This window comes from Melospiza georgiana, chromosome 4, assembly GCF_028018845.1.
Source record: "Melospiza georgiana isolate bMelGeo1 chromosome 4, bMelGeo1.pri, whole genome shotgun sequence".
Classification (NCBI taxonomy): domain Eukaryota; kingdom Metazoa; phylum Chordata; class Aves; order Passeriformes; family Passerellidae; genus Melospiza; species Melospiza georgiana.
In genome coordinates this window covers 23970031-23982702 of record NC_080433.1, presented here as the reverse complement: position 1 = coordinate 23982702, position 12672 = coordinate 23970031, and the positions used below count along the sequence as shown (strand labels likewise).

Genomic DNA, 12672 nt, shown 5'->3' with positions numbered 1-12672 from the left:
CATTCTGGGTGTTGTTGTCTCACCTGGACCAGTGCCCTGCACTTCCTTTTCCTTGTGGAACAGGCCCACACTCTCACTGACTGATTTTGTATCTTGGACACAAAGCTCTGGAAACAGAAACACGCTGTTTCACAGATAGAAATTCAATCTATTTGGCAGAAAACACAGACACTTTTACACTCTCTGCCTGAATCTGGCTGTGCTGTGTCATGCAATCCAGTGTTACCCGTGCTGGAAGAAGTCTGTAATATGGAATATTCCAATATGGAATATATGGAAGTCTGTATATGGAATATATATATTTGACAGGGGGAAAAAAGGCATCATGAAAGCAACAAATCTGTCATCTGCCTAGGAATACTTTGTAATTTAAATAATATAATCACAGAGTGCAGTGATAGAGACATGGAACAATGTAGGCCCAAGGATAAAGTCCTGTGGGACATCAGCTGCAAGTGAAAAAGGACTCGATTAAGGATGGCTGTATTAAATAACAAGTGAATGGTCTAACAAAACCAATGTTTGCCAGCACCACATGTTGGCTTTACTGACACATCCAGAGTACAGTGAATCAGCAGGAGTGATTCTAAGCATTCAAACTGACAACATTTCATTAGATCAAAGTGATGAGCATGTGCACAATTGTCATTTCAGGTGATTAATCAGAGGACAGCAGTTAGGAGGTGTCTCCAGTAAACAGTTATAAATCCACTCTGGCAAGGAGAAAAGCAAGTTCTAACTTTTGGAGATATTTGCAATACGAGAAACCCTCTGGAAATAAGTTTATTGAGCAGATCCTTGCCAGATGTCATAAGGAAAAAAGGGCATTTAAAGACACCTGGAACTGCTGCAGGTGAAACCTGGAAAAGTGGGGAAAGGAATCTAACCAGAGGAGTAGTCCTATAGGTTTTTATTTTGGTGAGCCCACAGAAAATGAGCTAGATGGCTTGTCTCTTGAGCTATGATATTAAATTGATGGTTTCACATTTATTTTAAAATTCTTTGATTAATTTGAATGTTAGGAAGATATGGGAGTATGGTTCTAGTAATCCCAAGGTGAATATCCAGCAGCCCAATGTTCTGCATCTTTTGACTACCATGCAGCAGGAGCCCCCTAGTCCAGTTTTCCCTACTTTATTCACTTTGTATTAGTGTTTATTAAAATTACCTCAATTTCCCATCATGGGGTGATTTTAAATCTTTTAAAAGATTTGTAATGGTCTGATTCCTCATCATCTGCTATCACTTCATGAACAGCACAACTTTCCAATTTATTTTTGTTCATATATACAAGGGTCATATTCTTCATCTGGTCTCTTCAATCAAATTATTTGCCTAATTTTATTTGCAATCTGTGTAGTCATATGAGCTCGAGGTGGAAACAACCAATTAGATCACACTGTCATTCCTCTTGCCAACATGGAATATAATCTCCCAGACAGGGACATGTGCTTGATTTTAGCCAAAAGCTCAGAAGAAACTCCTGATCTTCACCCACTGAAATGTAATCTCTCATCTCTTATTAATATATTTTCAGCAAATGATTACCAGAACATCTGCTTATGCCCAGTAAATTTTTCCTTCCTTCTCTTAAGGCTGACTTCCCCAGTGGACTGATGGAAGAGAGATTCTGCAGCTCTTTCTGCTCTTTAGCATCAGTCCACTGAAGAAATGTTAGCTGAAGGTGAGGGAGTGATTTTTATCATTCATGTTGCACCTATAGGGGAAATAAGAGCAAAGTGACTGCACTAATCGTAGGATTTCCATCTAAATTTTTATTTTTGATTTTTAGTCAGGAAGCATAAGGACACATTCAGCAAACACATGTTTGGAGTTTACATAAAGATGGAAGCAGCCACACAAAGATCATTAATCTTGGCTTTAATGAAGCCTTGAATCAGAGGATCACTGTGGTTGGAAAAGACCTCCCAAGATCTTTGAGTCCAGCCTTCAACCTGTCACCATTTTGTCATCCAGCCAAGAGCACTGCCACATCCAGTCATTCCTTGCACACCTCCAGGGATTCACCACCTCCCTGGGCAGCCCCTTCCAATGCCTAGCCACCCTCTCAGTGAAGAAATTCCTCCTGAAAGTCGTCTTGTGTCTACTTCCATGCCTTTCTCTAAGGAATATCATCTGACAGTCTGTGTTCAGGAGGATGATGGCAGAGGAGAGTTTTCAGGAGGGCTTTGAAATCTGAGAAGGCAGGAGCTGTTTGGATTTTTGTGAAGGAAATCCCCTCAAAGAGGAGGTGCAGTATGGGAGATGGTGTGACAGATGGTCATTGTCTTGATTTCTCTGATATTCACTTTCTAATCTCCCTCCCAACTTTTCTTCCCTACATTTCCACAGCAAGCATTTATCCCTGTGATTTACTGGTACAATTTCTTTGTGTGCCTTGAGGAAAATGCTGTCGGAACCCTCCTTCATTTAATTTTCATGTTTTTCTCAGGGGTGCTGCTTTCTGCTCACAGGGTTCTTTTCTGTAGCTCCGATGTGCTACCAGGACATCTTTTGGATGGATTGCAAAAAAATGGCAGTGCCAAAGCTCTTTTGGGCATTTTATGCTTCTGACCGGCATAACCAATCATTTACATAAACATGAGGCTCATATCTCTTACAGATAATTTTAAATTTTTATGTTTTCTTTAGGTTCGCTATTCTAACTGCAGATATTTAGGGCAACGAATGTTGGGCCTGATTCACTGTAAGGAACCACTGATCTGGTGAAGTGTCTGGAAAATAGTTGGCCAAAATGGAAAATGATAACTAGAGCAAAGTCCACCCAGAGCAGGAGAATTTTATTTTATCTTGTTGGTTCAGATGGACACAAAAGCCCACAAAAGAAATCAGATCCTTTCTCAAATATCAATGTACAAAAAAAAGCGGTATTTTGGGTGTTTCTCATTTGTGTAATTCCAAAATCTGGACCTATAGATTTCTGTCATCCTGGTGCACACACAGCTACACTGCAGGCAGTAGATTAATGGATTTTTGAGCATAAAAGATTCATCTTTTAAGGAAAATGTCACTTTGCTGTAGCAGAAGTTGGTTATTCCCTGTGATTGTTGCCTACTGCTGAATGATTTTGTTGGAGCTGACAACTTGAGATATTAGCACTACATTGTATTCAAGAATATTTAAAGACATTTTCCCCCTTTTTTTTTATGTTTCAGAACAAGAGCCAAGGAGTTAGTTTTGTCCGTATACACGCGCCTTGGCAAGTCCTCAGTCGAGAAGCAGAACTCCTTAAAATAAAAATGCCCACTAAAAAGGTAAATATCTCCCATTTTCTATCAATATGTTTTATGATTGAAGGATCAGAATCATCATTGAATATATAGAAGCCCATGGAGTTCCTTTTTTTCAAAAATCAGAGAAAACAAACTGTCAGACTTATTTTTTCACATTTCCAAATCTTTTCACATGATTTACTGTTCAGAGCTATTTTTAAGAGGGGATTTCCAAAGGGTTTTTAAAGGCCACAGAGGCAGCTGGCTGAGGGACTGCATTCAGGAGGGTGATGACAGAGATGAGTGTTAAGGAGGGCTTTGAAAGCTGAGAAGGCAGGAGCTGTCTGGATTTTTGTCAAGGAAATTCTCTCAAAGGTGAGGGGTAGTGTAGAAGATAGTATGAAACTGGTCACCATCTTAAGACTTATCCAAAGAGAGAGAGGCTCTTCCCAGAGAATCTGTTTTGGCGGTATCAATGACTTAGTGAATGCAGATCTGCCTGTTGTCACTAAAACTTCAGCAAACTCTTCTTTTCTGTCTGTTTTCAGAAGAGTTGCTGGCAAACCTTGTAAATTCCAAGTAGCAAAGTCCCCAATCTGTGTTCCTGAAATGATTTAGTCCATTGGTTAACAATTCCAACAATTCCATCAGAGTCAAGGGAACTGCCTTGTGCTTTTAGTTAGTGATACTCATCAACTGCACTAAAGAACATTTATTTCTTTGCATTGTCATTAGAAATAAAGGAAAAATTGTGTTTTTTTTTTTTTTTTCTCCAACTGTGTAGTTCTTTGAGTTTTTCATCTTGTTTTCACCCACCAAAAGCTTCATTCTGGTTCATGTTTCATGCTGGTACAACATGTCATTATCAGAAGACTGCCCAAATCAATCTTGCATACTCTCAATGTGCTTGCATCCCAGGGAAAAAAAAAAGTATATTGCCAATCAATCTTTGAAAATGAGTAGGTTTTAGACAGCTACAGTACTCCTAGAAACTTTCTACATATTCACCTCCTCTCTTCGATCTCTTCCAAAATTAATTCATTTTATGCATTTTTAGTGCCTACTTATTTCTCCCTCCTTCTGCTCTTATGGGAATTTTCTCATCCAAGTTTCTTGCAGATGCACCAAAGTAAATTTTACACTATTTTAATTGATGAGTATTGTCATCATTTTGAGCTGGTTAAGGGCTGTCCAGGAGCTGATAATCTCTGATGGCACCCTCCTCATTCACAGCAGTTCTGCATCCCTCCTCTCTCCTCTGATTGGGAGAAAAAAAAATCTTCTATTATCTCCAAAAAAAAAAAAAAAATCCTCTGTTATCTCTAGCTGCAGAAATGGCAGCATTCCCAGAAACAAGCTTGACAGAAAAGCTCTATTCATATCCTAGGGTTTGGGTGTTTTTTTGAAATTAAAAACAGTTGAAAGAGGAATTTCCTTTGAAAGAAAAGAAGTCCACTTTGAAAAAACTGGAATCTTGTATTTTGGGGATTTGGCCATATAAAGTAAAAAAATTCATTCAGTAACCACCAAAAGGAAAGTTCTGGTTTTGTTCAAAGATACAAAATATTGCTGTCAAGGCACCTTAGGAATTTTCTGTGATGCTATTTTTATTTATTTATTTAAGGATCATACTAAACTATTCAAAAAAAGGTATTTTCAGGGGAAAGTATTAATCCACCTCTAAACACGAATTGGTTACAAATATTTGTTCCCAAAACATTCTGTTTTAAATAATCTTTCAGAATATAAGGCACGCTGGGCAAAGATACCCTCTGAGCCCTTTTAACTATATATCAACTTCTGGATATGGTAACAGAGCTATTTTGGTGTGTGAGACTGTGCCAGACTCAAATATGAGTATGGGAAAAAAATAGGAACAACTGGGTGGGCTGCTCTGTGGCCAGAGCTGTGCTGTCTCTGGCTTTAGTGAGTCTTGGGGGATTGAATCCTGTGACTGAATGCTTGGATAGGGAAGTAAAGGCTGTTCAGGAGTGATAGGCAGAGATGGAGAGGTGGAGGAGTTGTCCTGTATGGAAGGGAATAGCTGCAGTTAAGGGATTATAAGGCTGACATCTTCTGGGTGAGGGTTAGGGGGATGGAAAACAAGGCAGATGTCAGAGTGTTCTGTAGGACAGATGAATCATTCCATAGGCAAGCAGGAGACACTTCTTGTGCTTGTGGGAAATGGTCACTTCTCAAACATTAATTGGGAGTGCTGTGACAAGCAAGTCTGAGAAATTCCTGAAGGGTGTTGAAGATAATACTTTGCAGATACTTTGAAGATAATACAAGGATTCAGTGAGCCAATTAGGAAAAATGGTCTCCCAGACTGGCTACTTGTAAACAGAGAAGGACATATGGGATATGTGATAATAGGAGGCTGCCTTAGCTATGGCAACCATAAAATGGCTGAATTTAAAATATTCAGTCTAATGAGAACAAAAAAGGTCAGAAGAAGTGTTGCTCTAGGTTTCAAGAAAGTAAACTCAAAACCACCCAGGGAGCTACTCAGCACTGCTCCCTGGGAATCTGCTTTTGAGTGCTCCATGAGTGCTTGATTGAACAGGGAATTCCTCATGCAGCTTGAGAAGAAAAAGCAATTTTGCATCTCTAGCAGCAAGGCCAGGCCTCACAGGAAGTTTACAAAGCTGTGGTTCACATATTCAGGGAGAAAACACAAAAGGCCAAAACTCATCTAGAGCTCAAACGGGCCAGTATTGTGCCACAAAATTAAATCACTTTTTAAAGTATGTTAATAACAAGAGAAGGTGTGAGGAAGATATTGGAACAATCATTGTTGAAAATGGTCACCTGACAAATAGGAATGATGAGAAAAGGGGGCCTTCAATGCTTTTTTTGCCTCAGCCTTTAATATTAATTGTCTTGGACTGCCTGATCCTGAGGCAGAGAACTGCAGCTGTGGGAACAGTTTGTGGCTTTCCATTTGTGGCCACTGAATTTTTAAGGGAGCATCAGTATCCACTAGATATCTAGAAATCCATGGGGCCTTGTGAATTGATCCCACAGTACTGAAGGAATTAGCAGGACCCCTTCAATCCACTCCCAAAGGACTTGGGACTTGCTGAATGGGAACTACTTGGTATTACTACAATTTAAATGAGGGAGGAGCCAGGAAATGAGATCCCTAATATTCCAACCTCAGGACTTGGAATAATTATGGAGAGAGTCATACCACATGCAGCAAAAAGGTATTTGAAGGACAAAGCATTCCTCAGGCACAGACAACAAGGTTTCACAAAGGAAAAGTCCTGGCTAACTAATTCTATATCCTTCTACTATAAGGTTTTCTGCCTATTGGTTGAGAGGAAGGTAGTAGATGTAACTAGTTTTTTTCCCCTGGATTTTAGTAAATTTTTAAATATTATTATATTTTAGTATTATCCTTCTGGACAGGTGGTTTAACTGTGAGAAGAGCACATACCTGGAGCTCTGGGTGAAGAACTGGTTTTCTTTTTTCTGGTATTAATAATTCTGCTGTAATGATTTTTTTTCTGGAATTAGCTGTTAAGGTACAAGAACTTTTTGGAACTGCAACCCATATGGATTCAGGTGCATATAGTCATATGCGAATATGTCTTCAGAGAAGGCACTTCTTTTAATTACAGGTTTAAACATATGTGTACAGCCATTTTTTTTTCTTTATTTTAGTGTAATAAAAAGGGGCATACTAATGTACAGTTTTATTTCTTCAGATGTATGAAATCACAGAAGAAAAGGGAATACTCAAAACATTAAATGAAATATGGTGCAAATTGACTGAACCTCTGCAACCCCAGGTGCCACAACAAGAAAATACCAAGATGAAAACCTTGTCCTATCCATTTTCCAGAGAGAAAATATATTTGTGAGTACTTTAAAGTGTGATGGACTGTGGTTGTGACAGCCTGGTCAGAGAGTGAGAAAACCAGATAAGTTTTCTCACAGTGGACACATGAAAATTTTAGGGAGTTGTAGAGAAACGATGATAGCTTGTTATTATAAACATCCTGCAGGTGGTGTTTTCCTACTCTCTGTTTTCCTGTTTTTCTCAAAGAAAGGTGTTTTTATTACTTAGCCAATCGGGTGGAATGTATTGGATCAGTCTATAAAAAGAGAGAATTTTCGTGTTAAAGCTGCTGCTGTGCAAACTAGCCTTCTGGTGAGTCTGTGTCATCTCTTACTCAACAGTGACAATGGACAGTGAAAGAAAGCTGGAATGTATAATCTTAGACTTGTTATTTCTTTTTCCCACATTTCAGTCAAAATTCAGAAGTTCATCAAGCGTATCTGGAAATCCTGAGGGAACATCCAAAATTGTCAGTTTTTCAGTGGATTAACAGAAATACAAGCTGCAGAGACTCTCTGTCAGTGTTCCTCTTACCTCTGTAGGATAAGGCACTGGAAGCAGTGCATCAAATAAATTTCTGTATGTTTAGCTTGAAATGTAGAAATCCTCCCAACAAATTCCTGATTATTTGGTTAAGGATATTACTGCCTCTTTTGAAAAAACAGGAGCTAGTAGAAATACAGCAGTATTTTTCATCTTGATAGATTCATTGTAGCAATTAAAACTAAGCTAATAATATGCAGATAAGGAGTACTTGATGCCAGCTCTTTCACTCAGAATAATATTTCTGGGCCCAGTTTGACATGAAGCACTGTTTTCCTCCTGGATGTCTCCTTGTATTTAGGTTCGATAAATAAAATTTAGTAATAAATACAGTGACCCACCATTTCATTTATTGCCGTCTGACAATTTTAATTAATTCTGAATATAAGTCAGATGGAGGAGAATTGATGGTTGATGGAGAAGAATATACTGGGAAGCTAATTTCACATATGATGATTTTGAGGTTTAAGGGAAGGCATAATTGTGGTGGAATAGTTACTTGAAATCAAGTGAAATATTGACTGTTTAGTGGCCAGGAAAAGAGTAAGGAATATCTGCATCAGGCTGGTTGAAACCTACTAACACAACCTCAGTATGTTATTGTGTCGAGGAGATGTTATAAGAAAAATATTAAAAGGTCATCTTCTGTAAACAATACAGGTTCTTCTTCCTCAAAAGGCATTTTATATTAGCTAATAATTTTGCATATAAATGCCCACCATCAATGCAATCCTGGTAGAGCTCTGAATGATTGGGTCTTACATAGCACATAGCTGTGCTGTGTAATCTATATTCCCTTTAAACATCTGCTTTTCTGATTAGCTGTGGTTTCTGAGTGACTTCTAAATTAGAATTTATCTGTTGTCTTGTCTTACGTGTTGCTTCCATGTCTTAAAACAGAGGTGATTTTCTTTTTCCTCAATGTTTTAGGTATAACATCAAAGACAAAGATACCTTTTTTGACAATGCAACCCGCAGCCGAATAGTAAGTTAGTAAAAATAACTTATCCTTGTCTTCTTGTCCTGAGTGGGATTTGGTAGTGGGGTTTAGAATGGGATTTACAGGGAGTGTTTTAGTTTCAGCTTTGCTGTTTTCATTAATTTATGCATTTGTGTATTCTTGCTGAGCTCTAATTCCTGACATATATGTATATAAGGACTTTCTTTCTGGAGCTGCAGGAGTGGGAAGTGCTCTGCAGGGAAGCCATTGACTCCTCTTCAGTGTTCAAAGCTCTTTTCAGCCCTACTCCTAATCTTTAACTAGATTTCCTGCCATATAGTTCTACTACTTCAAATACTTCTATAAGGACACAACACAGCAGGCTTTAGCCCACAAATGCTGGGCAGATAATCCAGTCATAAAATCTGCTAAATGGTTTAAATATTTGTACAAATGAACACTGCAGAAGCCATCTATTTTAGAACTTTGTTTTATTGCTAATTCCATTATGAAATTCATGCTAAAAAGGATCTTTTTGTTATCCCACTTTTCTTTTTTGCAGGTGAGGGAAATTTTGAAGCGCACATTTACGAAGGCCAGAAACAGCATGGGTAAGGTGGAGGAAAGAGAATTAGAGGTGTTCTTTTGAAAGGAATTTTGTAGGTATTTCACAGAATATTGTTTTTTCTAGCAGGACACAAAATATGCTGGCACATCTTCCCAAAAGAAAAAAAATTAGAGATTGAATTTTTTTTTTTCTTAGGCATATAATCAGCGTTTATAGTCCATGGTTTGGATGGTAATGGGAGCTGGCTTTTCATTTTTCTAAAGGTGCAGCATCTGGCACATTACTCACATTTAATGAATCGTTATAAAATTGGATTTGATTACTCTATGATCTGCTTTGGAAAATTCAGATGTCAACTGCAATATCTTGTATTATTTCTTGCAGGACCATATTTTTCTTGCCATTTCAATGGAATAATTCACCTTTCCAGGTTATTTTTATTGCTTCAGCTTCAAAAATTACCTCCCTGAGCTGCCTAGTGAAATATATGACTAAATATGACTGTTTTGAAGATATTTTGGGATGATGCTGAAATACTTGGAGCTTGATGTTCAGAATGTATTTAATTCTCTTGAAGTTCAGAATTTATACAGGTGTACATATTCTCTTTTCTGTACTCTTCTCTCTCACCCTTTGTGAGATCATGGGACATGTGGAAAAGAAGCGATCGTCCTCCCTGACATATTTTCTAGAAATCTTTCTGTAAACTTGTCTACCTATGGACGGATTACAGTGTCCAAGGGTAATTCCTGGCAAATAAAATGCTGCATCAAGATTCTGCACAGTCCTGGTGTGATTTTGGGCAGGGCAGCTCCAATAACACACATTTTTGGTACAGGAAAATAGATTAATTTAGGTTTCCTTGAACAGGAGATAGATTTTGTTTTAATTACATAAAAAGCATAACAAAATGAAAGGCACAAAAAATGCTTTTTCCTTTTCAACCAAAACCACTTGCCTTTTTCTAGTATAAACTTTTAAATTTATGACTGCCACACTGTTTCCTTTAAAAAAATATTAAAATATGGTTTTAAAAATGTCAGGCATTCTCAATTTCATAAACATTTTTGGCAACATTTGTTGCTTTTTAAACTGTTTATTTGGTGGTGTTCTATGTTTTGATCTGCTCAAAATCCTCTAGTGGGGCAATAGAGGGGAATGCTGCCTTATTTTTCTGGAGTGCTGGGAACCCTGCTGGAGGCTTTGGAATTTTCTACAGAGAAAACTGGAGAGAAGCTCAAGGACAGAGTAGGAAGGGACAGAGCACTTTGACAATGGAGATATTTGCCTCTTAAGGTTTTCTTTACTTTAATACCTTGTTCTGGGTTATAGTGGAATAAAAAACATCATTAGAGATCAAAGGACTAGTAATAACTTCTCAGGAATTTTTTAACTCTAGCATGAAAATACAGCCTGATGCACTTCAAGCTCAGGTCAGCTCAAGAACTCATTTGACATGAAATAACTATTTCAGCATTCCCATCCTTTCCATCTTTCTGGTCTGTAGCCAAAACAGGATTGTGCATCATGTTTGACCTAAATTCACTTATTCCTTTGATCTTCTGAGATCCTCCCCCAAAAGACCTCTGTTTCATATGTCACTAAGACTTTCCCATCTCACTGGTCTTAAGCTTAAAACCACTCATCAGGAGAGGTTTAAAAGATTTTTTAATTTTTTTTTCTTTTGTTATTAGAGTTCATTGCTTATTTTGCACAAGAGGCAGGACAGTGATGTTGGAAGTGCTTATAGCAGTCTGGTTTTATAGACCTGTTTTATGAAATTAACAATACTTCAAACACATTTGCTTATGGATTTTTTTACATCTGTGTAAGGCTGAACCTGATTCTGCTCCTATGATATTAAACAAGGAAGGCTTATTTTCTTCTAGCATAACTCTGAGTAACTGTAAACTTCCAAACACTGAATGTTTTCAGGAGCAGGCTTGTCACTATTGTCACTGTTGAAGCATAATTTCCTGATTCTGTGAATGCATGTAGTTGTACTTGTCCTTCTGTCAAGGGAGACATTTATTGGTACTGCCTGTCTAGCATCTCTGACCAGAAGGTTTCTCCCAAATATTTCAGGACAATGTGTAATTTGACTGTGGAATGTTTTTCATCACTAAAGACATGATAGCTAGTTACTTGTTTTTCTGGGTATTGAAAGCAGAGAAGCCTGGAATAAATTTATAGATCTATGTTGTTCTGTATAACTAATAATCAGAAACTACTAATCTTTGGTTGCCTTTTTATGGAACAATTGTTCCAGGGACTGAAGATGGAATTGCTGTAAGAGTTGCAGGTCTTGAGAGCCAGTAGGGATCTTGTGTCTCTCTACAGGTGCTGCAGTCACTGCTGGGAATTCTCTTGCAAAACTAAATTCCCTGAAGTGCCCATGGCCAGGCTGGATGGGGCTTTAAGCAACCTGGGATAGTGGAAGGTGTGCCTAGGGGGAAGGGACTGATGGATCTTTAAGGTCCTGCCAACCGAACCATTCTATAATTTCATAACCACAAACTTCTTTGGAAGTTTTTGTGGGGGTTGTTTTTAATTGTTGGCCAATGGAATCTGTAGTTCTGGCCATTGTAAAGATTCAAGAAGGACTTCTCAATGCTTTGCTTCTCATGTGGCTCTTTGCTGTCAGGATGAGAAAGTGATCAGAAGAGTCTTTGCACTGTGCTGTTCACTGAAGAAAAAGCACTTTATGGAAGTGAGTTTCTCTGAAAAATGTTTTCCACAGCCAGAAACCCTATGTGGCTCTCTTCTCACTCTGAATATTGTCAGTTACACAGCTCTGTCCCCTCTGGAATGTTATGAAATGAAATCTGTAATAATGTTTTCTGTTAAATCGTGCCTGTTTACCACCTGCATTTTTCTTTTTCTTTTAGGGATTGGCACGTTAATAGCAAACAATGTTTATGATGCAGCCTACCCACTTCATGATGTATGTATGCACTATGAAAAAATCCAGTCCTCTGCTGGTGTCACTCAGGAGACATCCATTCACATTCTTATTTGCTGTCTGTGACACTGAAAATCTCTTTTAAGTGTGATTCTAATATGAAAACTCCTATATAAGTAGATTTCAAGTTGTGACCTGAAAGTAAAATTAACAATGTAGGAACAAGTAACCAAACTTTTCTTTATTTTTTATTTTTTTCTGCTTTTACATCAGTTTTTAAATTATTTTCTTTTGCCAGGGTGAATATGAAGGCCAAAATGATGACATGAATGAAAGAAAGGTAAAATACATAGCAAAATTTATTTCATATTATACTTAATGTAATAAATGATGTTCTAAATGTCATTGTAAAGTATTAGCCATTGTACAAACAAGTAGATATTGTAACAAATGTATGCACTTTTTGAATTACATATTTGCCTCTATTTCTACATATTAAAATGTTTTCCCAAGATTTTTATAATGTCTTCTTATAAAGCATGTCAGTTAATTTAATTTGACACTTGCATTTTGAAATGCTTCCAGATTCCCTCTGCATACATATACATGATTTTCAGCCTGTCAGGAAGCTAAAATTAT

General features: G+C 37.7%; 1 protein-coding gene across 1 annotated transcript in view; it reads left to right on the top strand.

Moving 5' to 3' along the window:
- The window catches only part of ANO2 (anoctamin 2), a 147857-nt gene that overhangs the window by 26175 nt on the left and 109010 nt on the right, over window positions 1-12672 (top strand). The window contains exons 4-9 of the mRNA XM_058022401.1: window positions 3177-3275; window positions 6947-7098; window positions 8554-8608; window positions 9126-9174; window positions 12020-12075; window positions 12332-12373. Of these exons, the coding sequence (XP_057878384.1) occupies window positions 3177-3275; window positions 6947-7098; window positions 8554-8608; window positions 9126-9174; window positions 12020-12075; window positions 12332-12373 (453 nt within the window). The remainder of the gene's footprint in view (window positions 1-3176; window positions 3276-6946; window positions 7099-8553; window positions 8609-9125; window positions 9175-12019; window positions 12076-12331; window positions 12374-12672) is intronic.